The following is a 26,002-nucleotide window of genomic DNA, read 5'->3' as shown; positions in this document are numbered from 1 at the left end:
AGCAGCAGAACTACCTAGCTACTTCTGATTGGCTGATTGCTTATTGATAACCCCAGCTGACGGTACTTAAATCGTTAGCTTCTCAGCTGTGTTCATCCCGTATCATTTTTAGAGTATGTTTCATAATAAATACACTTAGGACCCGATTCAGAGATGGATAAAAGTGTGTTCGCTCTTGTGTCTGTTGCCGGAGTCGAATGTGAGTATATGCAAATGCTAGTGTCAGCCCTTCCTCTGTCGTTCAACATCGGCACTACAGTATGTCCGGCTCAAAATCAGGCCCTTAATCTGAATCTGCTAAGGATCCTTTCTATTCATTACAGCAACACACTTAAAGTTTGTGAGGAATGGATCACCCATTGTACAGGACTGCAGAGTATACAGAAATGTAATCACTATAAAATATGTTTCCCAAGCGCTGCCAACATGTCCTTTTATACACAGCACAGGACTGTGTAACCATGGTTCCATGTGTCTTTTATATACACTACAGTATGTGTGACTCCCATTACTGAGACGCACCGCTCCCTGCAGCCTGGTAATAAATAACAGCTAGTAACTCCAGAACAGGAAGCAGGAGAGACTTTATGTGGGAAACTCAATGTGTGAGGGATGAAAAGCAACTGGTACCTTCAGATATTTCACAAGCTCTCCAGGAAGGTCTTTTGACCCTGGCAGGATCCTCTGGCAGTACTCAAAGAAATTGTACAGATGTAAATCCTGCAATATGACAAAGTCTCAGTGTCAGATTATAAATAATAACCACGCAGAGATTGGTTGAAGCTGAAACAAGGAAACATGTTATTGCCAAAGTGACAAAGCCATGACCTTATTTCATCTTTCCCTCAAAGGCCTTCGTGCAAGTGACTGTGACCGGCAAAATAGAGTGAATGAGAGGTCAGGCTGTGACCATGTAACAGGTACAGTATGTTGGCTGAGTTACAGAACACCTGAACATATTGTACCATCTTCTTAACTGGGGGAGAGACTTATCGCTAAACTGTGTTCACTATAGGGCCCTTTCCGCCCTCTAATGCACAGAATACACTGCAGGTATTTATGGCCATGTCTAAAAACTGTGTTCTGCTGTGATTTCATTTAATGCTGGTTATTCCCCAGCCACTAGAAAACCTGGCACACACAGATGTGCAGGAGGAGTTAGGGTAGGGCACTAGGGGAGGGTTAGACAGAAAGGGTGGAGGGTTAGGTTTAGGGTGCTGGAAGTGGGAGGTTAAATTTAGGCACTAGTGGGGAGGTTAGGTTTAGGCACCGGGGAAGGAGGGTTAGGGTTAAGGGTAGGGAGAGGGTTAAATTACCTACCCACAGGTATCGGTATCCTAACGTTGTCGGGATGCCGGCATCGGGATTTTGACCGCCCGAATCCCCAGCGCCGGCACCCCGTACACAACCCCATCTCAAACATGAAATCATTTAATGCTAAGCGTTATGCATAAGCACCTATTCATACAAATGAAAGTGATATATTGGTGCTATTAGATTTGCAATATCAACCTATTAGACTAGAGCAGTGGTTCTCAAACTCGGTCCTCAGGACCCCAAACAGGTCACGTTTTCTAGGTCACCCAGCAGGTGCACAGGTGTATTCATTACTCACTGACACATTTTAAAAGATTCATAGGTGGAGCTAATTATTTCACTTGTGATTCTGTGAGGAGACCTGGAAAACATGCACTATTAGTGCTCCCTGAGGAATCAGATTGGGATCCACTGTATGAGACCATGGGTTCTCAAATTCGGTCCTCAGGACCCCAAACTTGTCTCCTCACAGAATCACAAGTGAAATAACTAGCTCCACCTGTGGATCTTTTAAAATGTGTCAGTGAGTAATGAATACACCTGTGCTCCTGCTAGGTGACCTGGAAAACGTGACCTGTTTGGGGTCCCGAGGACCGAGTTTGAGAACTACTTTATCAGACCAAACAAATACTGGTAGGGTTAGTTGGCTGCTGACAGTGGACCCTAATGTCTATGCCTGTGTTGTAGATCATTTAGATTGTATTCTCCAGTTGGACAGGGAGTTTTGTGGATGATTAAATGTTCTCCTTATAGCACTACATTATATAAAAAATAGTAATAAACCGTAATAAATAAAACAATACATAATGAGTGTAAAGAATATTTTATTATAATATAAACTCTTTTGTACTAAGGGTCCGATTCAGCAGCGTACGCAATTGCAATGGCAGCTGCGATTGTGAACAAAACGCAGCTGCGAAAATATGCTGTCTGCTACAGTTCAGTCAGGATAAAGATACCCACTGCTGCTTTCTCATATCGGTCCAATGTCGCTCTTCTGCGTAAACGTCGGTACCATCGACGCACATCGGCAAGGTACGCAGCATTTTCAAAAAGTCTGGCCAGCCGCAGACACTGCAAGTCTCCCCGCATGCAGAGAACTCTCATGCTGCGTATGCAATCGCAGTGGCTAATTTATGCAGGCCCATGAAACGGCGTTCAAACGGAGAGACACGCCTGCATTTATCCCAACCGCCCCCACGTCGCCACCCCCAAATGCTGACTGCCTGTCACTCACTTTGCGATGGATTCCTCTGTGCGTCCGTAATCGCACTGCGATCGATGCGCACGCGCTGTGTAGCTTATATGCATGCGCGATGGCAAACAATCGATTGATCTGCGTGCGTAATCACAATTGCATACGCGAATTAATTAGGCCCTAAGCACCTACTTTTGTTTCATCCGCTAATTAAAGTCAGTGAGAAAGGCGCACACTTACTTGCGTATAGACAGTAGATTCTAAGTGGCTCCCGATTTTGAAGAGTGGTTTTGCTCCATCCACCCACTTGATATCATTGCTACTCTACAGTTTTCCAGGAAAAAACATAACAAGCATTATTGTCAGTTACAGTACATTATACATATCGTACGATAACTCAGATATATTTTTGGGATATTAGTTAGAGCTACAAAATATAAAATAAAACTTGTAGGCATGTCAGCAGCATACACATTACCTAGAGACAGTTGTCATCTGCTCAGTATTACCTCCTCTGTCACATCACAGGAAGTATAACGACATGATAAGTAAAATGCATACCTTTTTCGAGTCTGGATCAGTGTGACTGAGATAACCAGGGGGGAGATTGGCGGAGACTGGCAATTGCTGGTCAGACGTTATAATCCTACTCTCCTTCAATAAGCGGACCCAGCTGTACCCAACTGTAATTAACAACAGATGAATCATACAGGACTAATGATAACACTGTGAGAATGTACTGTAAATCATATTGTTTTCATCAACAGTAGTCATTATATCAGTCAATCAGTTGCCTCTTCATCACTTTAGTATATAGGAAAACATTCCTGCAACTTTTATATATTTCTACAGTAGATTATAGCAATATAACAAGTGACTGCTATTTCTTGCACACATAATGACAAAGAATTCCATGACAACTTGTAATATTATAATAAATGTCATATATGTATAACAAGTTGTCACTTTATTGCAAGGTGATTGTACACTAAAGATACCTTGTGTGATCCTTAAACATCATTTCAAGCCATTTAACAGAGCTATATATACACATGGCTGCACCAGGCCCTCAAGCCCAAAAGTAACTTTTGTGTAAGAAGCAGGAAGGTACGTTATGTCACCTTCTGTAGGCCGCATCCTCAGGCTCAAGTAATACTACGCCTATAACAGCAGTGTCTCCTCAATTAGTTCATTTGGCCAACAGAGAGCTGAAAGGACTCACCTAGATTGTAAGCTCCTAGGAGTAGGGTCCTCCTCCCTCCTGTTCTCACAGCCTTCTTCTCTAGCAACTCAATGACAGACTTCACCTTCCCAGCTGTATTGTGTACTGAGAATTGTGCTGCTAATTGTTACTTGTGCTCCGTTTATGTTTCGGTTACTGTACTGTAATGTAATATTCTGTGTACCCTGTACTGTCCTATTGTTGCTGTATGTACGGAGCTGAGGACCACTTGTGATGCCATAAATAAAATGCCATAGGGGATCAAGAATTGTTGGCTATGCTATTGACACAGGAGGAATGGAGACACTTGTTCGAATACGCCAAGTTTGCTATTACGATCATCACTGACCATAAGAATCTTTTATATCTCAAAACAGCCCATCGTTTGAATCCCAGACAGGCTCGCTGGTCTCTGTTTTTCTCCAGGTTTGATTTCAAGATCCAATTTCGTCCTGGCATTCAAAATAAAAAAGATGATGTGCTCTCCCGGTCCTGAAGAATGGGCATGGATGAATGCGTCTGATGTCCATGCTCCACAGCTTGTTTGAGCTTTTCACAAAAATATTCCTGATTAGCCTTGTGGGTGTCCAGAGTCCACCTTGAAAGGGGGGTACTGTCAGGTTACGGCCTAGGATTGGCCGTTACTCACCTGTCCTATCGAGCGGTCAGACGCCAGGCGCGGCGGCGAATGAAGCGCTGAGGATTATGCCTGGGGTCTGCTAGGACATCCATGTGCTGCTGCGTGATTTGGTTTCTGCGGTAGCCATGATAGTCTACTTCACTAGCCCTTTACAGAATGGTAGCATTGGTTGCTGTCAGCTGACACTGTCCTCTAATGGACTACTAACTGAGGGAATTTTAGCCTGGCTCTGGACAACCGGAAGTTGCCTGTACAACGTTGTTACTTCCAGTGAATACTTGCTGTTGCAGCGTTCCAGGTTCCAAGCTCCATTCTTCTAGTGATATCATCCTAGTGTTAATCTACAGTGTACTCAGTACGTCATCAGAGTACCATCTCCTAAGTGTCACTCTCCGGTGCCAGTTCTGCGTCTGGATCCACAGTGTGTATACTCAGTATGAGTACCATTTCATAATTGTCATTTGCCTGTGCCAATTCTGCGTCTGGGTCCACAGTGTGTGTACTCAATACGTCATCTGAGTACAATCTCAAAAGTGTAATTCTCCTGTGCAAGTTCTGTGTCTGGAACCACAGTGTGCGTACTCAGCACGTCATCCAAGTACCAACTCATGAGTGTAATCCTCCTGTGCCAGTTCTGCATCTGGATTCACAGTGTATGTACTCAGTATGTCATCCAAGTGCAAACTTCCAGTATCCTTCTCCTGTGCTTTCCCTGCGATTGTGTTCTTCCGTTTCCCTCTTGTGCCGGATACCTGACCAAAGGGCCGCGACCTGCTTACTGGGTGCAGCTAAAACCCAAATCCCAATTGGAGGGATCACTGGTGAACATCTCCCAGTAAGTTAGACTCTGTGCCTTTGGTCAGGTCTAGCCAACATACGGTACTTGTCGATGAGGAAGACATACATCCAGGCCTCTCGCCTCCAGTTCCTTTCCCAACCTGGGACCAATCCAATCCCCTACATCCAATCCCTTCGTAGGGGATCTGCATAGCCCATATGTGACAGTATGTAGTCCATAAGTCTCTAAATTACATTACAATAGGAGTATTTTGATTGACAATAAAATCTGTTTGGAGAGTCTCCAAAACAAAGTTCAAATCCCAAGGAAGTACAGGTGGAACATAAAGTCTTTGAATGTGAACCACTGCCTGGATAAAGGTCTGTACATCCAGATGAGAGACCAATTTTCAATGGAAAAAAACAGAAAGTGCTGAGATCTCACTCTTAATGGAAGATAAACAAGTCCTTGATCCAAGCGAACCTACAGGAAGGAAAGAAAGTGAAGAAGGCTGAACTGGGAAGTGGAGACACCTCTCTGAATACACCAAGTAATAGATGTCTTCCAGACTCAAAGATACATTTTTGATGTTGCTGGCTTCCAGACCCTAAGCATGGTCTGGATGATTGCGCATGAAAGTCCTCTAGCCTTCAGGATCTTGGCTTCAAGTTCCATGCCGTAAAAAAAAAATACAGTATGCTTTTAAACATGTATGTGACTGAAGTCAGATGTGGTTACACAAGAGTTCAATCACCAAAAAGGTCAAAATAATGTTTTTAAAGATATGTATATAAAAAGACTCATTCCATTGTGTATAATCATGCACGTGATAATAACGTCCCATATCACAGTAATGAAGAAACAGCGATAAAAATACACATGAAACCAAATAGATATCAAATAGAAGTGCTATTAGTAGGCAAAGCACTGTAAGGAAATGTTCTGGTATATAAATTGCACAGATCTTGAAATGTAAAAGTGATGCATTTGTCTGTAATCATTACCGCCAGAGAGGGAATCCTCTGGATGATAACATTCTAGTAGAGTCGCCAGAGGTGTTGTACTTGCTTTGAAACCTCAGAAACACTTATGTAAAGATAGCTGTGGTCTGATAAATAAATTCACACTCCAAATGAAATGGTAAATCCGGAATAGATATAGTGAGCAGTGACCCAAGATATCTAGTCATATAGAAACAAAAAGATCCTCAGCGTGTGATTTCATCAGATGACTGATGACTAGGAAAAAGAAAAAACATTTTTGCAGAAATAAACTAGAATGATGAGAATTACATATAGAACCAATTCTCAGTATGAAAAAACAATTGCTGTGCCTGAAACAATGCAGACAAACCTGTGAATTTAGGGCCTCATTCAGAGATGTACGCAAACCCCATGGTTTGAGTATAACTTTGATGGTATGGTGTATGCGCACAAGTCCACAGAATGGGTCTTGCGTGGTTGCATGCAGTGCCCCCTGAGCCGCAGCCTGGCCTTTTGGGGGAAGGATGGGGGTCGTGCAGCCCTCAAACAGGGGTGTGTGAACAGAAGTATTACTAAAAAGTAAAAATTAAAATAATAAAAATGGCTGCACAGCAGCGAGAAAAACAATGCTATAGTATGCTCCTTTGAAAAAAGCTGATGGTATGTTGGAGGAGGCAGGATATAGAGGAGGAGTAGCTTCTGTTTAGTTAGTTTACCTATTTAAGTGCTTGCTCTAGTGCCCAGCCTCTATATCCAGGATAGCAGTGTTCTCCAAAGTGGATGTAATAGAAACTCCATTTTCCATGTTTCTAGACCCATTTGCCACATGCAAGTTCAGATTATGTCATACACGGTTTTTTCACTGCAAGTGTTCTCACATTCACCGGCTTCTATGGGGTCTCCCACAATATGTATTATATAACACCTTTGAGGCTGCCATTTTATCCCCTGAACTACTGTTCAATGATGCAGTATACCAAATCACTAGGAACCAGTGACATCACTGAAATAATTCATGGTGAAATACTTATGTAGCAGTGGTTCTTAGGGAATTGACAGACTGTATCCCTGTAAATACTGTCTCAGCCTATAAAATGTCCGCCTTCATAGTGTAGGTTGTGGGTGCACTTGATAATGTGGTGCAGAAAGCACCACAGCAACTGAGCGGCCATCTGTTACCTGGTGTTTCAGCATGGTCATGCTTCTTACTGTTCCCCTTCGAGTTTATGTCACAGCTGACATGGAAAAATGTGAACAACAAATGGTGCTTCTGGTGAAGGTGCAAAGGCAGCTCAATTTTTATCTGAAAAAAGTAAGTTTTAGTCAGTAGCAATATGTCATGGTTTCTTGTAAAAAAAAACATTTTACATTAATATGCCCATTCCAAGCAACCCCTTCACCCAGTTTGTTATTTGGACAATAATGGCACATTTTTCTTAATGTGGACCGGTCACTATTAGGTAATGTGGGGTTTTAAGTATTTATTACAGATGTGTCCTTATACATCTATCTGCAGTCGCGCTAAAAAGCCCCTCTCGGCGCGCCAGGTCCCGTGAGACTTTGCTAGCGCCAGGCGTCTTTTTTTGCCGAAAATGCGTGGCAATGTGATGCGACTAGGAAACACCAGCAGACTGTACTGATAAATGTAATATGTGTCACTTGTATATCTGTGTGCGACTAAGGGCCGTATTCAATTAGCAGCAAAAACAACAAAAACAATTTCGTAAGTTGCGCACTTTGGTAAAAAACGACCTCACAATTTTTGGGTGAAATAAAATAAAAACCGTTGAAAATGATAGGAAGCAATTTTTTTTTCAGGAACTTATTGTTTCACGTAAATTGGGGTACGTTAAAATGGGTGCAAGCAGCGCCGTAGCTAAACGGCAGTGCGCCCTGTGCAGCACTGCCGCCCCTCTCACTCCCTCTCCACCCCCCTACTCCCCCCCCCCCTTAGCGCTTACCCTTACTACCGAGGGGAGGAGGGAGGGCGGGATCCTGCGCCGACATTAACTGTGCGGCTCGCACCACTGCCGGAGGTCTCTTCCTGCAGACCTCCGGTGCAGAGAAGTGTGTGGCCGGTGCCGCTGAAGGATTCCGCCCTGTGCGGAGGCACTGGCCGCACCACCCTCCCTACGGCCCTGGGTGCAAGTATATTTTTTGTGTCCTACAAACGCAATTTTAAAAACCGTAAAAAACCACCTTCTGCGACCGCGTGCGATGTTTAAAATAATTCACACATCCATACCGCCCCCCGAAAAATCATGCCCAATACATTAAAACCATTTTCAATGTTTTGTTTTTACTCAAAATTTGCATAGACGTTTATCGCCAAAGTGCGCAACTTACAAATGTCTTTGGGGGGTCATTTATCATTAGGGGGGTGTCCAAAGGGTTCTGAAAGAAATCCCCAAATTTTTGGCCAAAAATAGGGATTTTGCATTTTTTTTCGCCTGGTCTGGAATGGAGAAAACTTTTCTCCAGTTTTTTTTCGCCAATTGCGTTTTTGCCTGTTTTTTGTCCAAAATATTGCCTTTTTTTTTGGAGAAAAACGGCTGTTTTCGCCTACGGCCCTTAGTCTGTGTATGCAGCATGAAAAAAGCTGCGGCCGCTACATAGTAGCACTTCAGATACAGATTTAGGGACTCAGTCGCTCACAGATATACAAGTGTCATATATAAAATTAATCAGCACAATCTGCTGGTGCTTCCTAGTCGCGTCACATTGCGACTTAGACATATTTTCCGCAAAAAAAGACGCCCGGCGCTAGCAGAGTCTCACGGGACCTGGCGTGCCAAGGGGCAGTCGTCAGTCTGTTTGGATACTGTATGTCTCTACCAGCATGAAGCACCTAGACTAGGGAATATTAGCCAATTCTTCCTTGCAGAATTTTTCAAGTTCAGTCACATTTCATTGGTGGTGGATGTTTCTCTTCATTCGAGACTGAGCAGGATTGAAGGGAAGATAGATACGGAAGGGAAGATGGATGCTGCCAAATACACCTAAATTCTTGAGGAAATCCTGCGCCTAGAGATGGGCAGGGGTTCAACTTCCAGTACGACTCTAAATATCCCACCAAGAAAACAACGCAGTGGCTCAAGTATAGGAAGGAGACTGTCAGTGAGTGGCCAAGTCATTGCCCTGACCTAAATCCGATAGAAAATCTTGTAGATGGACTTGAAGAGAGCAGTCCATTGCCATTCACCACGATATCTGACTCAACTTGAACAATTCTGCTACAAAGAATGGGCAAGTATTCCCCAATCTCAGTGCTCAAAAAGGTTCTGAAAGAAGTCCCCACATTTTTAGCCACAAATAGGGATTTTTCTTTGTTTTTTCGCCTGTCTGGAATGGAGAAAACTTTTCTCCAGTTTTTTTTCGCCAATTGCGTTTTCGCCTGTTTTTTTATGAAAATATCGCCCTTTTTTTGGTGAAAAACGTCCGTTTTCGACAATGGCGAAAAAAACTTCCGTTTTCGACGCTAATTGAATATGGCCCTATGCCTACACATGGATAACAAGTTGATCCTATAGAAAATGTGTTCCCATATGTGACAATCAGATTAAGAGCGGAAATCTTGGTCTGAACCCTATCTATCAACGAGCTAATAATATACAGATAATTAAAGCACTATTTAATATGCAGTATGCACCTAGATTTCTACATAAAACAACTAAAGGTTTTCTGCTTTTAATTATTGCTTATGTTTTATATTGGTACTTATTTTGCTTATATGTACCCCTGTTCTCCTCAACCTATGGGGGCGAGACTATGGCCCCTCTCACGTGCCCCCCTTGTCTTTATCAGTTTACCAGGCTAATGAGCAGAATACGGGACATGCAATAATTGGGCCCTTTCCTAGGCAAACAAACTTATTTTATTTTAAGAACTCATTTAAAAAAAACAATCTCTGCTTTCATTCTATGCCCATTTTCTATATTAATGATAACTTAAGCTCCATACCCCCTCCTGATGATATCAAGTCCACTGTATTTCATTTTTATCATTAAATTGTTTCTTACAAGAATGCTCACCTCATCGTAAAACTCTGGGCTTTGATTGTGGTGTAAGACTACTGCATACACACTTGTGGTAAATACAGGGGCCCCTGGCTTTCCATAAATACACTGCAACCAACAAGCCACCACGTTATTCAGGCAAACACTTCAGCAAAGCTGTTCAAAGAAAATAACAATGACACTGCTAATACTCAGTACATAGACAGAAACAGTAATAAGACAACCTTCAAAGCTTGTGCATCAGACTCATCCGAGTCTCGGAATTCGATCCGTACTGCGATATTCCTGGCCTGAGAAAAAGCCATAAATATAATGAATTGCAAAGAACCACGTGTAACCTCAGACAGCATCAGGATAAGCTTAGTTTACCTTGGCAAATGATTTCTGCCCATCATACTTTAAATGCAGCGGGTACACATAGAAGTGGTTTCTGTAGGTAGTGAACGGATAGCAATATTTTGTCGTTTCTGGCAGAAATTCTTCAATCTCCACAGCAATCCTCTGGTTTTCTTTGTCGTACGGCCTGATCGGGATGTAGGAAGAGGTCACACAGTCTAATGGAGGGAATATACAGAGATCAAGGCTGATGGTGTATATACTGATAGATTAGTAAATGTAGAGTATTGTAGAAGTACAACACTGCCTTGTGCGTCCTGAGGACACCACGAGCAGCTATACAGGCTGCAGGGTATCTGCCTGGCGGCACTGCAGCAGCGATACTGGATGCAGGGGCCGTGGGGCAGCAACAGTGCCGCCCCCCCAGGGACCTGCACCCTGTGCTATGGCACTCCCCTATTTACGGCCGTCCTGAAGGGTAAAGTTTAGCAGAACAACATTTTATAAATTTATGAGTTGAATGTATGCAGTGTTGAAAATAAGAACATAACATCTACAGCGAAAGCACAGATAAAAATGTCACAAGATCATACAAACAGAATGGAATCCTTTGAAGGAAAACAGATGGGGTAAGAGGTGCTTGACTGGAGCCATGTAGTTACCAATAATGCATAAATTATTTGAGCCATGAGCCATCATTCATCCCCAGTCAAGAGACAAAAGGAAGAAAAACAATTCTGTATTAGAATTAAGGAAAAAAAGAGTTTCATTATTAATATTATTATTTCCTTAGAAACTATTTTATTACCTATTATAATGGCAGTGGGCAGTATGAATGAGCCAGAAATGCACAACACCATGAACAACCCAAACATGCGCTTGACTTGTATTAGGTCAATAATCGGCTAGCCCAAACGGCAGCAAAAAGATGTGCACAGCTAAACAGATACAACAGAATAATGTTTTTCAAATCTTACTTGAAAAGTCAAGTGGAACACAAGTTATAGTAACATCCAGGTTTCCAGGGATAACTTGGAGCTTAGTCTTCTCTGGTCTGCACATAAAAGAAGGGTTACACTGTATAATGGAAAAAAACAAAGGTGCACTGTGTGGCAATTCTTATGGGCTCTATTCTGTGTCACACAAAGGTCTTACCAAAATGTGCTGCAGCAAACATATGCAAAATGTGTTGCAGCAAACATAATGCAAAAAGCACTGCAGCAAACATAATGCAAAATGTGCTGCAGCAAACATAATGGTCTAAATTCAGCCGTTTCTCTTCGTACATCAAATGGGCGTTACTGGGTGTCCACAGGGTGTACACATTGAAGAGAATCGACTTGTATGCGTATGAAGGTCATGTAGTGGGCATATTGTCAGAGTAACTGTACACCATATTCTGAGTCACACATACAGTCATGGGGAGGTCAATTTTAGAAGGATCTCTTGCACCCAGAGTGTGGTAGGAGTAAGTGGTATAAGGTGTAAGTGCTCTTAACAGTGATGGGGGCTGCTCTTGGGGATGGAGGGCGGGGGCATATTACAGTCACATAGATCCATGCGACTCATAATACTCACATTTGAATTCTGGTTGTGGCGTAAGAAATTTTAGCACAGTTGCATACGACTCAAAATCAACCCTATATGCACAGTTGCTTCAAAATCCAGGAAAATTGGGTAGGGAATAGGAGTTTGCAAGGGTAGGGGGAATTATATAGGCAACTCGGTGTGCACTCAAAACAGTTCTGTTCTTTGTACAGATTCTGCCAAAAAAAGAATTGTGGAACTGAGAACCTTATAGCTCAGGTGTGAGCAATACAGATGTGTCCTCATACATCTAGCCTCAATATGCCACAAAGCGCGACTTGCCTGGCGTTAATGAGCCACCAGGTCCCGTGCTACTCTGTTAGCGTCGGGCGTCTGTTTTTGCCTAAAATGCGTCTAAGTCCCAATGCGATGTGACTAGGATGCACCAGCAGACCGTGCGGATTAATTTGATACGTGACACTTGTATATCTGTGTGCAACTGAGTCTGTACATGAAACACAATGGAACTTGGAATAAAAAAAGCTGCGGCTGCTACACTGTATCACTCCGTATACAGATTCAGAGACTCAGTCACACACAGATATATAAGTGTTGCATATCAAATTAATCAGCACAGTCTGTTGGTGCATCCTTGTCGCATTGCCTTGCGACATATACGCATTTTTGTCCAAAAACAAAAGACACAAAAAAGAAGCCCAGCTCTAGCTAGCAGAGTCTAACAGGACCTGGTGCGCCGAGAGGGGCTTTTTAGCGCAACTGCAATAAAGATATATAAAGACACATTTGTATATTTAAATTGGGAGGCTAAAGTACTTAACAAGTTCTAGTAAACTGTCAAGTACCTATCAATAAAACAGTTATGGCATTTATTGTAAGAATGTAAAAATCTTTTGTATATTTCGGAGTGAAAGTTTTGGTTTGAATAAATTATGTGAAAGCTACCATTTCTTACCATTATAAACGTAAAAGAAAAAGAAAGACTCACGATAGTGGCCTTTGGGCCTGATTCACTACCGATCGCAACTGCTATTGCAATAGCGATTACGCACGCAGTTTAACTACGATAGTATGCTAATCCACTGTGATCGCTATGCCGTCGCAGCATAACATAAGGACGCCCACTTTACCTAACAAACATCCGTAATGTTTAGCAAGACTGCAAAACCATTGGTACAACAGAGTACCATCGCAGCCTCACGCACACTTGCACAAGCTCTGACCTTACTCATTGCTAACTTCAGGCTGCATAAGGCATCACAGTGGCTAATTTATACTCGCCCCTGCAACGGCGTTCAAACGCCCTGGCACGCCTGTGTTTCACCAACCACCTGTCAATCACTCTGCAAGGGGTCTGCGTAATCACTGCGATCGTAGTCCCGATCGAAGTGGCTGGTTTGCGCACTGCAATGCATATGCATGCGCAATACGCAACAATCGGCCGATTGCGTGAGTAATCGCAGTTGTGATTGGTAATGAATCAGGCCCTTTATGCCGTTTGATTTAGGCCAGCTTACAGCATGCAGTTGATTCAGAGACAATTGTCTGCTAGAGTGACTTTAATACTTAGATCAGCACTTGTCACTGGGCCTGTTTCAGAGGTGTACGCAAACTCGATGGTTTGCGTACATCTCCAATGTTTCTGGATCTGCACAGACCCCGTTCTGCGCATGTGCGGAACAGGTCCTGCATGTCTATTTCCTGCAGACACCTCCTGCTGCATTTGCATGTAGTTGGACGGTATAGCACAGCAGCTTCCTTGCACATACTGTACCCCTGATGTGCAAAAACCCCAAGCCTGTTGCCAGTGCAAATATAATGTTTAATACGCTTCTGCCTAAGAGGCAACGGGCTGGACCCAATTACCTGACGGGCCGTGTTTTGCCAATCTCTGTTCTAACTGCTACTTTTGTGAAGGCGGCTCATACTTTTTGGATATTATTATTATTTTTTAAGCAGGTTTAACAAATTTCTGAAATTGTGAAGAAATAGCACAATCACGGCATACGCAGAGGGCGATGACTTGTAGATATTACAAAGACCTACTTCCTATATTCTGCCAGCAGCTTGAGGATGTCTTCATTGGAAAGCTTGCCGCTATCCTGTTTATATATAGGAGAGAATTTTCCTTCAGTGTCCAGGGTACCCTGTGTGTCCTTGAACACTGGTCTGCAAAAGAGAATAATCCAAAGAGTATACATTAACACCTAAAATTGGGTTTTAAAAAAAAGGAGAAATTACAAGTAAAATAAGAATGTACCTTGCGGCCCAAGCAAACGGCATTCTGTACTGACCCAGCCGCAAGCAGACTTGTCTTGCAATCTTGTGCACTTTTTGCGCGGTCTACAGGAAAAATAAGTTGAAGTAACTAAATGGATGTAAGGACTTTGCTTCAAACAGACGTCCATGTCACACTATTGTTATTGCTGTTGACTAAGGTACTTTTATGCCCCGACAATGGGCCTGATTCAGAGTTGGGAATAAAGCAAGAAAGAGCAAGTAACTGTGGGCCTTGGTAAAACCAGGCTGTACTGCAGGTGGGGCAGATGTAACATGTGCAGAGAGGTTTAGATTTGGGAGGGGCGTGTCCAAACTCAGATCTAAAATTTCTAAGAAAAGCTGTCCTGCATTTATGGGCTACATGCAAAAGCAGCCAGTATGTACCCTGCATGCCAGATAATGTATGTATTTACACCCCTTGCACTGCAACATGGTTTGTCCAGGTACACAGGGCCTGATTCAGCAAGGAATGCAAGTGTGCGCATGCACTCAGCCGCTGCGTGTATATGCTAATAAATGCATATGGAACGGCAACCTCAGCATAAGATGCAGACGCCCAGGACTACACAATGCCGCCCACTTCCCTTTACAAGACAGCGGAAACATATAGACGTTGACCTGATGTCGTGCAGGATTTTGTCCACTTCCTGCATGCATCCATTCGTTTGGCTGCTGAGGCCGTCGCACTGCCTTAATTATGCACGCCCCTATAACGGCGTTCGCCCAACCACACCCCGTCACCACCTACAAACGGCACTTCCGGTCAATCAATATGGGAAGGGTCTACGTACACACCTCGTACCCTTCCCCGCTCGCACTGGCTAGTTCACGCACGCGCAGTGCGATGTATACGCAAGCGCAGTGCGAAAACATTGGCCTGGGTGCGTGCAAATTTTCATCTACGTTCCTTGCTGAATCATCCCCACAGTTACTTGCTCTATTTTACTCTATTCCCAGCTCTGACTCAGGCCCAATGAAGTGATAAAGTATTTGCATTAAATTAGTAATGCACTGCACTGCAATATCGACATCCTTAGAATGTCAACATCTGAAGTGTCGCCATGTGAAATGTTGACATTTTCAGAATACCGCCGGTTAGGCGCTGCTGGGGAAGTGTTACGGTCTCCAGATATACCTTTTTAAGGTAACCGTCAAAAGTCCAGATTGATTGGGAGTTTGAGAAGAGCAGACATTGGAGCTGAAGTGCCAAGAAGGCCGATAGCGCAACCTGCGGGCTGGTCCTGTGGCTAATGAGCCGATGGAATGGCCAATCGGCCGATGTTGCGGCTAAGAAGCCGTTAATAGTGGCCAACAGGCCGATGATTCAGTCAAGGAACCGATGGTGCGGCTGAGCCGATGGTGAGGGCTGGTGAGCCGATGGAATGGACAACAGGCCGATGTTGCGGCTAAGAAGACGTTGATAGTGGCCAACAGGCCGATGATTCAGTCAAGGGAGCGATGGTGCGGCTACTGAGCCGATGGTGATGGCTGGTGAGCCGAAGGAAGGGCCAACAGGCCGATATTGCGGCTAAGGAGCCATTGATAGTGGCCCACAGACCGATGATTCAGTCAAGGGACCAATGGTGCGGCTACGGAGCTGATGGTGATGGCTGGTGAGGCGAAGGAATGGGCAACAGGAAGATGTTGCGGCTAAGGATCCGTTGATAGTGGCCAACAGGCCGATGATTCGGTCAAGGGACCGATGGTGCGGCTACTGAGCCGATGGTGATGGTTGGTGAGGCGAGGGAATGGCCAACAGGCAGATGTTGCGGCTAAGGAGACATTGATAATGGCCAACAGGCCGATGATTCGGTCAAGGGACTGATGGTGCGGCTACTGAGCCGATGGTGCTGCGGCTAAGTGAGACAATGGCAGCACAGGGATGCTGGGGAAGCTGACCGGGAACCAAGGAAGCGCCCAGCACCAGAAATCAGCAGGAATAAGCTGATGTTGCGGCTGAGAGACGATCGCAGCCCAGGGATGCCGGAGAAGCTGTACTGATGAAGAGGGAGCGCCCAGCGCCCGGAGTCAGCAGGAATCAGCCGGTGCTGTGGCTAGTGAGCCGCTGGCAACACGAGAGCCAGAGAGAGAAGATCAGCTGAGATGCGGTGAATGTTCAAGCAGCCGGTCTGGAGTCAAAGGTACACGATGGTGGCAAGACGACAGCGTGTCCACAAGCAGGTAAGTGAAGCGCTGACCATGTAGCAGCCGATGGACTAACAAATCCAGTAGAGTCGGCAATGTAGCAGGGATTCAATGGTTATAAATATCCAGGAGCACCAATCACTCAGAAGAGCAACCCTGACCTCACTTCCTGGGGCGTGCCGATCGTCCTGGCCTGGGAAAACACAGGAGTAACCCCATCCTGTCCGGGCACTAATTAGGAGGCCAAACCGCGGTTGGTAACAGGAAGTTAGGGTTAGACTGCAGAGGAAGGTCAGGGATTGACTGCGGGGTGGGGTTGGTTAGTGTGAAGCACTAGGGGCAGGGTTAGGGATTAGGGAAATAATACTTACCAGTCTCCACCAGAAGAGCTGCACAGATGACCGCCGGGACCCGGAAGAAGACGCAGGAGCTGCTTGAGAAGTCGGGACTACAGTAGGTAAGCGACTTCTGGCCCACCAGGGACGTTAGGCCGTCATTATATCTAGTCCACAAGTCATCCATGTAGATATGAATGCCAACATGATCGCTGTTGACATGCTAAGAATGACGATATTTCAACTATGTCGACATCCTTATGTCGACCTGTTGCACGTTGAAATTACAAATGTGGACCTAACATACCACACCCCTGTACTGCTGTTTTTTGCCTATATTGATGGTAATCCTTTATGGCCTGATTTGGAGTCCAAATGAGGATGCATCTAGTGAGTTTTAGCAAACATGTACCATAGCCAACATATGCATCCTTGCATACCTCTGAATTGCATGGATCTTGGCAGCTTCGTTCAGTGAAATGGGCATTTCTGGGTGTCATTTGTGCATATGCCGAGTGGACGCCTATTTCAGATCTCTTGCACCCAGCATGGGGTAGCTGTAAGTGTGGATAATTTGCGGACGGAGGTCTGGGGGCAGTGCAGTCACAGAGATCCACTGGACTAAGAATACGGACGAATACTCCGATTATCCTTTGCAATCAAAGCAGGCAGATGGAGTACGGAACTCCGGCACAGATGTGTGTGACTCAGGCACTTAGATTGCAGTACATCTATAGATAGCATTGCCTAATAGAAGTCTATGGGCTTCTTTTTGGGAGACTTCTCAGAGTCCCCAGCGGCTTGCGCTGGCCAAATGCCGCGCATGCACAGATAGACTCACGTGTCATAGATCCGGAAGCCCCACACCACAAAGGACATCTCTTATCGGAAGATCTGTCCTTTGTGTAAATATTCATGCATACTGCATTACTAATCACCACTATGCATGCGGTCATTGGCGGGATACATCGCATCCAAAATGCAATGCTTGATGTATCCTGGCCAGAGTGAGATAACGTACAGTATGTGTATGTGATTATCAGTTGACACAATTTGAATTGAAAGATTGCCAGAAAAATGGTGTGCAGCACAGCATGGGTTAGCTCTGATGAAGACTTTGGTAAACTTGAATCATATTCTAGTATGAAGAAGACGTTATAAGCTCACTCTGAAGATGCTCCATCCACAGTGATCACTGATCGTGATGCGTGCATGTGGCTGTTTGTAAGGCCTGGAAACCGCCGGTCAGGGTAAAACACTGGGAGATGGGGTGCTGCACTTTGGTCTGACACACTGATGTCCATGTGCACAACACAAGCGTACAGACACGACATCTTCTCATTGAATACGGATATCCATATTATTTAAAGAAGTGAGTGCATTATTCCCTATATCATTTACAGGAAGAGTAGCAGATTGGGCAGAAACAATGGTTGAATATTGTGCAACTTGTAATCACCAATGACATTAGTCACCAAGAGTCTGTGATACCATGGACTGCAATGTACAGTATGCCTCATGCCTCTTGCTAATACATACATTAGCATCCATTTAGCTACCTTTGCGTTTTGCAATGTTTACCATTTTTGCATTACCTACTCTGTATTTGTATGCTCCCATTGGGAAAAGACTTGCAATACGCATTGAGGGCCTGATTCTGAGTCGCAGGCAATTTCAAATGCATTAAATATCTAGTAGCCTTTAACAAATTGCACAAGCATGTACATCTTTACTAGTTCAGTCATATGAATCTCAGACGTTCATCTGCGACGGCTGAATGGCCATCACTGGGTGGCAAGAGAAACGTTCCGTGGGTGTGTTGTGGGAGTGTAGCCATAGTTACTGAGTCTTTTGTATACACAGTGCTCGCCAAGTTCAGTCGCTTCTCCTGCACCTAGCATGGGGTAGGTGTAAATGCCGATGCTAGTAATAGCGGCTGCTCTATTGAAAAGAACTGCGGCGGTGAGATCACATACTGTAGATGGTGCGAATCAAAATACGGGTGTGTAATCAAATTGGCATTCCGCTCAAATTGTGCTTGCTACAAGCATCCAGAATTGTAATCGCATTATGTGCAACTAATAATCATGTCCTGAGCGTTGAACACACATGACCATCATATACTGCAAATGTATACTTGTCCTACTATCCTGTGATGTCTGGGAAACTACCACCATATTGAATATCATGGGAGTTTTCGCTGATTCCAGGGCTCCTGTCCCTTTTGTGAATCGTATCAACATAGTTCATTATGGCGCAATTCGCAAACTCGCTACTGGGAACTCCTAAAGAGAAAGTCCCAAAAGTCAGCAAGCATGATAGATGTGGAACATGTAAGTGCTTTTCCTATAAGTTGCTGTCAGTCATCCCCATTTAAAGGACCTCTTAACCAAGTTCCCTTATAAAAAAAAAAAAAAACTAGTAATACAATTCAGAAATATCTACAGTATATACATGTTTTAGGACCTTAACAGGGTGGGAGATATATGAAAAAGCTGTAACTGGGAGGGAAGATGTTTTCTGATGCACAGCAGACTTCCTGTCAGTGATCTCTAGCTCATATCAGCCTTCTGCCACAGAGCAATAATTGTTAGTCAAGCTATTATATTTTTATCTTACTGTGATTGAAGTGGTTAGGCAAACAGGAAGCTATTCATTTATTGTAAAGGACGTCATTAAATAACAGGAAATAATTACCTAGGACTAAAGTAAACTATTGATTAACAAGGAAGGAAAACATAATGTAGCTGGTAAATGAATTATTGTAATGATCAAAGTTTGCGCACTAGCAACGAACAAGAAATACCTTTGCAGGATCCGAGTTTTTGATGTATGGCTCTGCACAGTGCGTGATGTTCCCCTGTAATACCTTTTCTATACGCACTACCAGGAAAATGTCAGAATGTGGGCTTGTCACTGAAAATATTCCCTGTGATCATAAAAAATAACAACAATGAGGAATGTCACAGACACAAGAGCTAGGAACACTCACTTTTTATACTGAATCACAAGTAGGAGTGGTAACTATGCTTATTTTTCTTCTGCAGGAAAGTTAATAGCATAAAACTGCCAATAACAAGAGATATGGTAAGAACTTACCTTTGTTATCTCTGTTTCTACGAAGTCCATAGGGTCCACAGGGTGACCTTGGGGTATAGCTGGATCCTGGATCCTCGGGCACCACGGAGTTAAAGCTTTTAGCTGCTCCCAGGATGCACTTGGGTCCAACCTCCCCTATACCCCGCCCCCGAGCCACAGGCACCTCAGTTGGTAAGCAGCCCAGGCCGGAGGAGGAGACGAAACAGAGAGAAGGAAGACTGGAACACACAAGAACCATACTCACAGAAATGGGAGACGGAAAACCGGTGACCAGTCACAGAGCCCTTATGAAGCCAGGTGCGTCAGGGCGGGTGCCCTGTGGACCCTATGGACTTCGTAGAAACAGAGATAACAAAGGTAAGTTCTTACCATATCTCTTGTTTTCTACTTCAGGGTCCATAGGGGTCCACAGGGTGACCTTGGGGATGTCCCAAAGCAGTCCAACTAAGGGCGGGGACGCTCCTGTGCTGATAGGAGAACCCGGCGCCCAAAGGATGCATCCTGAGAGGCAAAGGTGTCAAACGCATAGAACCTCAAAAAGGTCTGAATGGAAGACCAGGTGGCCGCCTTACAGAGCTGAACAGCAGAGGCGCCACGGCTAGCAGCCCAAGAAGGGCCCACGGACCGAGTGGAATGAGCCTTAACAGAGGCTGGAACAGCTAAACCCTCCTGCATATAAGCCTCAATAATAACAGAACGAAGCCAACGGGCTAGAGTCTGTTTGTTGGCAGGCCAACCCCTCTTGTGAAAACCAAAGAGGATAAACAAAGAATCCGACTTCCTCACAGAACTAGTCCGGTCCACATAAACCTGGAGTGCCCTTACAACGTCTAAGGAAGTCTCCCCAGCCGAAAGATCAGGTGACTGAAAGGCTGGTACAACAATTTCCTGATTAATGTGGAACCTGGAAACCACCTTAGGCAGGAAATCAGGACGAGTGCGAAGCACCGCTCTGTCCTGATGAAAAATCAGAAAAGGGGGACGACAAGAAAGCGCCCCCAAATCTGAAACCCTCCTGGCAGAAGCAATTGCCAAGAGGAAAACAGTTTTAAAAGTTAGCCACTTGAGCTCCACTGACTCCAAGGGCTCAAAAGGAGGACCCTGTAAGGCCCTAAGAACCACCGCCAAATCCCACGGGGCCACAGGTGGCACAAAGGGAGGCTGGATTCTCAAAACACCCTGGAAAAAGGTGTGTACGTCCGGCATAGCAGCGATCCTGCGCTGGAACCACACCGACAGACCAGACACGTGTACCTTCAGTGAAGAAAGACGTAATCCTAAATCCAAACCGGACTGAAGGAAAGCCAGAATACGCGAAACTCGGAACACCTGGGGATCATAGTTTCTGGCCTCGCACCACTGAAAGTAAGTGTGCCACACTCTGTGATAGATCCTCGCGGAAGTAGGCTTGCGCGCCCTCAGCATGGTGGTAATAACGGAGCTAGAAAAGCCCCGAGACCTCAGGACGGCTGTCTCAAGAGCCACGCCGTCAAAGATAGTCGACCCAGATCCGGGTGAAGACAGGGCCCCTGAGACAACAGGTCCCGCCGTTGAGGTAGGAGGTACGGAGCGTCGATGGACAGGCTCCGCAGATCGGAGTACCACGGCCTTCTGGGCCACGCTGGGGCCACCAGGATCAGTGTGCCTCCGTCCTGTTTGAACTTGCGCAGGACCCGAGGCAGCAGAGATATCGGAGGGAACAAGTAAGCCAGTTGAAACAGCCATTTCACCGACAGCGCGTCTATCAGACTTGCGCCTGCGTCCCTTGTCCTTGACCCGTACACAGGCAGCTTGTGATTGTAACGGGACGCCATCAGGTCCAGCTCTGGCAGCCCCCACTTGTCCACGAGTAGTTGGAATACCTCTGGATGAAGCGACCATTCCCCGGGATGCACATCGTAACGGCTGAGGAAGTCTGCCTCCCAATTGAGGACTCCTGGGATGAAAACTGCCGAGAGAGCTGGAAGATAGCGCTCCGCCCAAGCCAGGACGCGGGACACCTCCGACATCGCAGCTCGACTGCGAGTCCCTCCCTGGTGATTGATGTACGCCACCGTGGTGGCGTTGTCTGACTGCACCTGAACGGCCCTTCCGTGAAGAGCGGTGCCGGACGACTGCAGGGCTCTGTATACTGCCCGCAGTTCCAGGATGTTAATGGGAAGAATCGCTTCCTCCGCCGACCAACGACCCTGAAGTGACAAGGAGCCTGTCACCGCCCCCCAACCCCGGAGACTGGCATCTGTCGTGAGCAGAACCCATTCCGGGATCCAAAAGGGGCGCCCCTCCAGGAGATGCGCTGTCTGCAGCCACCAGGCTAGGGACAGACGCACCTCCGAGGACAACACCAGCATCTGAGAGCGGATCCTGTGTGGCAATCCGTTCCATTCTGAAAGAATCAGCCCCTGCAGGGGCCTGGAATGGAACTGGGCAAACTCCACCATGTCGAATGCCGACACCATGGACCCCAAAACTCTCATCGCTGAGTGCACCGACACTCTGCCACTGCTCAGACAACTGTGAATCCGCAGCTGTAAGGAGGAGACCTTCTCTGGAGTCAGAAAAATCCGTTGCTGACGAGAGTCCAGCAGGGCCCCCAAATGAACCATCCGTTGTGATGGGATGAGGGAGGATTTCTTCCAGTTGATCAACCAGCCGTGCGCCTGTAGACAAGCGACCGTCAGGTGGAGATGCTGGATCAGTACCTCCGGGGAGCTTGCCAGCAAGAGGAGGTCGTCTAGATACGGTAGCAACCGTATCCCCTGGCTCCGAAGGTGAGCCGCCATGACCGCCATCACCTTGGTAAATACCCTTGGTGCCGTGGAGAGACCAAAGGGTAGAGCCCTGAATTGGTAGTGGTTGTGGAGAATAGCAAACCGCAGAAACCTTTGGTGCGATGTTGCTATAGGCACATGGAGGTAGGCGTCCTGGATATCCAGGGAGACCATATAATCCCCCGGTTCCATCGCCAGTATGATGGAACGCAAAGTTTCCATCCTGAATTTGGGAACCCTGAGAAACCTGTTCAGGGACTTCAAATTGAGGATGGGGCGATGAGAGCCATTGGGTTTCTGCACCAGAAACAGCGTAGAGTAATACCCCATCCCACGTTGAGACTGTGGTACGGGTATAATGACCCCCGCCGTCAGCAAGGCCTCTATGGCTTCCTGAACCTGCAAGGCCTTGGTTTTGTCCTGAGAAGGACTTGTGCAAAAAAACTGGCAAGGCGGCCTGTGCCGAAAAGACAGGGCGTACCCCTGGGAGACCACTTCTCGCACCCAGGCATCCGTGGTGGTATTGTGCCAGCACTGGGCGAATTGAAGAAGTCGGCCTCCCACTCTGGGGTCCCCCAGAGGGAGGCCCGTCCCATCACGCAGAAGGCTTATCTTCTGGCTTGGAAGAAGGGCGCCTAGCACTCCAGGCTTGCTTCTTTGGCTTTGTGGCGGTCTTGGGTGCGGACTGCCTCGGGAAGGACTGACCCTTTGCCTTGCCCTGAACCCGAAAGGAACGAAACGCCGAGCTCCGGACCTTAGCAGGTGTAGTAGCTGAAGGGAGGAAGGCTGACTTGGATTTTGCCAGGGTATCTACTATTTTGTCCAGGTCCGGACCAAATAGTAATTCCCCATTAAAAGGTAAGGCCTCCAAGCCTTTCTTTGAATCCGCGTCTGCTCTCCAAGACCGCAACCACAAGGATCTACGAGCAGACACTGCTGCCGCCGAAACCCTAGAGGTCAACTGGCTAGCATCCAAAGATGCTTCTCCAATGTAGGAGGCGGCATCTCTCATCTGTCCTAACAACGCCCCCTGGACGTCCGGAGATTCATCCGTAAACGTGTCCTCCAAGGCGTTGGCCCACCCCTCAATGGCCTTGGCCACCCAGGAGATGGCCATGGACGGCCGGGCTACAGCCCCTGAGAGAGAATAAATAGACTTTAGACAAGTCTCCACCTTCCTGTCCGTAGGATCCTTCAGCGAGGATATAGACGGCAATGGCAAAGTAGCACTCCTGATGAGGCGTGTTACATGGGAATCGACTGCAGGCGGAGTTTCCCATTTCTTACAATGCGCTTCCGGGAATGGATAATTGGACGCCAAGCGTTTCTGTGGCAGGAAACGCTTACTGGGCGTCTGCCAGGCCACCGCCATGTGATCAGTCAACTGATCAGACAAGGGGAACGCTGTAGAAGTAACCTTAGCTTTTTTAAAACTAGGATACCTTGACTTGGGAGCGGGTGCCTCATCCTCAATCAGAAGAATAGCCCGCACCGCCTTAACCAGAGCCCGCACATTGATGGAAGACTTAGTGTCTACCTCCTGGACTGAGGCATCTGAGGCTGAGTCATCCTGTACCTCACCATCATCCGAGAACCCCTCAGAATCCGAAAGATGCGCAGCCTGTGCCATGACTGAGCGTTTAGACGCCCTGGAGGGCACGTCACTGCGCAACATCGACTGAAAAGCCGAAGATGCTGCCGCCAAATCTTGGACAGTGTGGGAAAGCGCATCCACCCAGGGTGGAGGAGCTGTCACAGGAGCCTGAAACGGCACCACAGCCGGCTGTGCCACAGGGGTGGACTGAATATACATTGGCAACCCCGCATAGGGACCAACAGGCTGAGACCCCGGGGGAGTCTGCAATAATTGTGGGACACCCGGGGAATGGGGGATGGCAGGCTGGAGCAACGCCCTAGTAGGGGCGGCAGTCGGGACCGACAGACGGTCCGCGATGGACACCAGCACCTGGGAAAACATCGCCCATGGTGGCTCCTGCGAAATGGGAGGTTTAGACGTACCAGGGACCGCCTGGCACCGTCCGCACAGGCCGTCCTGTGACAAATCCTCCCTATCCACTCCTGCAGAACAGCGCCTGCAGGAGAACAATGCTGGAGCCCCGGAGTGCTCAATCTCCTCCTCAGACATGACTTAGGAAGAAAACGTGCGCACTCACCAGTGTGCTGAACAACAGCCCACAATATGGTACTGTGTAGCACACAACTGTATGTGACGGACCTCACAAATACGTGATCTATATAGGTGAGGTCAGTAGAAACACCCTTCCCCCGCACACCTGTAGGGCTTGTAGGAGAAGGAAAGGGATAGGTACAGGCTGACAGTAAGTAGAAAAAAGACACAGACAGGCAGCACTAGCAAAAGTCACATACCATGCAGGAAGATATACTCACTGCACCTTTCCACTACAATCAACCTCCCAGATTCAGTGTCTGGGAGGGCTATAGTGCTGTGTACACTGTCCTTCTGTAGGGGAGAGGTACACAGGGGGACCGGTCCGCGTGCTCCCTGAGAGTATCCACGCTGCCACAGAGAAAATGGCCGCTGGAGACCTCAGAGGAGGAGTGGCCGAGTATCTGCAGCTCAGCGACGCCAGACTCCGAGCTGAAAGGCGCGCTGAGCTGAGGGGAGGAGCCGCTGACAGGGAAGGCTTCCTCCCCTGGCTAGCATATTAACCCCCGGGTTGCCGGCATCCCGCTTGCCGCGATATTAACCCTGGTGGTCTAGTGGTCTGGCGGGGTATGCCTCCGCTGGAGGGGGGGCCCGCCGCCACCGCTAGCGCCCCCGGTCTGTCCCCTAGACCGGGGGCATGGGACTGCATTTACAAGGAACCCGCGCACCGCCGCTAATCAGCGGTGCGCGGCTTACCTGATCTCCCCGGCGTCTTCCGGCAGCAGTCCCGGGGGAAGCCAGAGTCCGGCTAGTACAGACTCTGGCTTCCCCCGCCGCGATCCCCAGTTCAGTGCTGGCGTCGCGGCGCCAGCAGGGAGAAGGAGCGGCAGCGTGGGCGTCTGTACAGACAGCCCAGCGCTGCTGCTCTAGAGAAAAAACTAATAGTAAAAAATAAATAAATTTAACTAAGTTCAATAAAAAATTAAAAGCTTTAGGGGGCTGCTCCTGCAGCCCACCCCGCAGGGTGACCCGACTCCGGCCGGGCACCATCTAAAACTGAGGTGCCTGTGGCTCGGGGGCGGGGTATAGGGGAGGTTGGACCCAAGTGCATCCTGGGAGCAGCTAAAAGCTTTAACTCCGTGGTGCCCGAGGATCCAGGATCCAGCTATACCCCAAGGTCACCCTGTGGACCCCTATGGACCCTGAAGT

At 46.8% G+C, this 26,002-nt stretch overlaps 1 protein-coding gene across 1 annotated transcript in view; it reads right to left on the bottom strand.

Annotated features, from left to right (window-relative positions):
- DOCK11 (dedicator of cytokinesis 11) overlaps positions 1-26,002 on the bottom strand; it is a 362,537-nt gene that overhangs the window by 254,791 nt on the left and 81,744 nt on the right. The window contains exons 13-23 of the mRNA XM_088453072.1: positions 19,602-19,724; positions 14,296-14,378; positions 14,082-14,204; positions 11,468-11,544; positions 10,524-10,708; positions 10,379-10,444; positions 10,170-10,262; positions 7,318-7,441; positions 3,077-3,198; positions 2,756-2,839; positions 631-720 (exon numbers count right to left, since the gene is read on the bottom strand). Coding sequence (XP_088309198.1) covers positions 631-720; positions 2,756-2,839; positions 3,077-3,198; positions 7,318-7,441; positions 10,170-10,262; positions 10,379-10,444; positions 10,524-10,708; positions 11,468-11,544; positions 14,082-14,204; positions 14,296-14,378; positions 19,602-19,724 — 1,170 coding nt within the window. The remainder of the gene's footprint in view (positions 1-630; positions 721-2,755; positions 2,840-3,076; positions 3,199-7,317; positions 7,442-10,169; positions 10,263-10,378; positions 10,445-10,523; positions 10,709-11,467; positions 11,545-14,081; positions 14,205-14,295; positions 14,379-19,601; positions 19,725-26,002) is intronic.

The sequence above is a fragment of the Taudactylus pleione genome, unplaced genomic scaffold (assembly GCF_031769625.1).
Source record: "Taudactylus pleione unplaced genomic scaffold, aTauple2 ptg000039l, whole genome shotgun sequence".
Taxonomy (NCBI): domain Eukaryota; kingdom Metazoa; phylum Chordata; class Amphibia; order Anura; family Myobatrachidae; genus Taudactylus; species Taudactylus pleione.
Note: the sequence above shows the minus strand (reverse complement) of the source record. Positions and strands in the feature narration are given on the sequence as shown.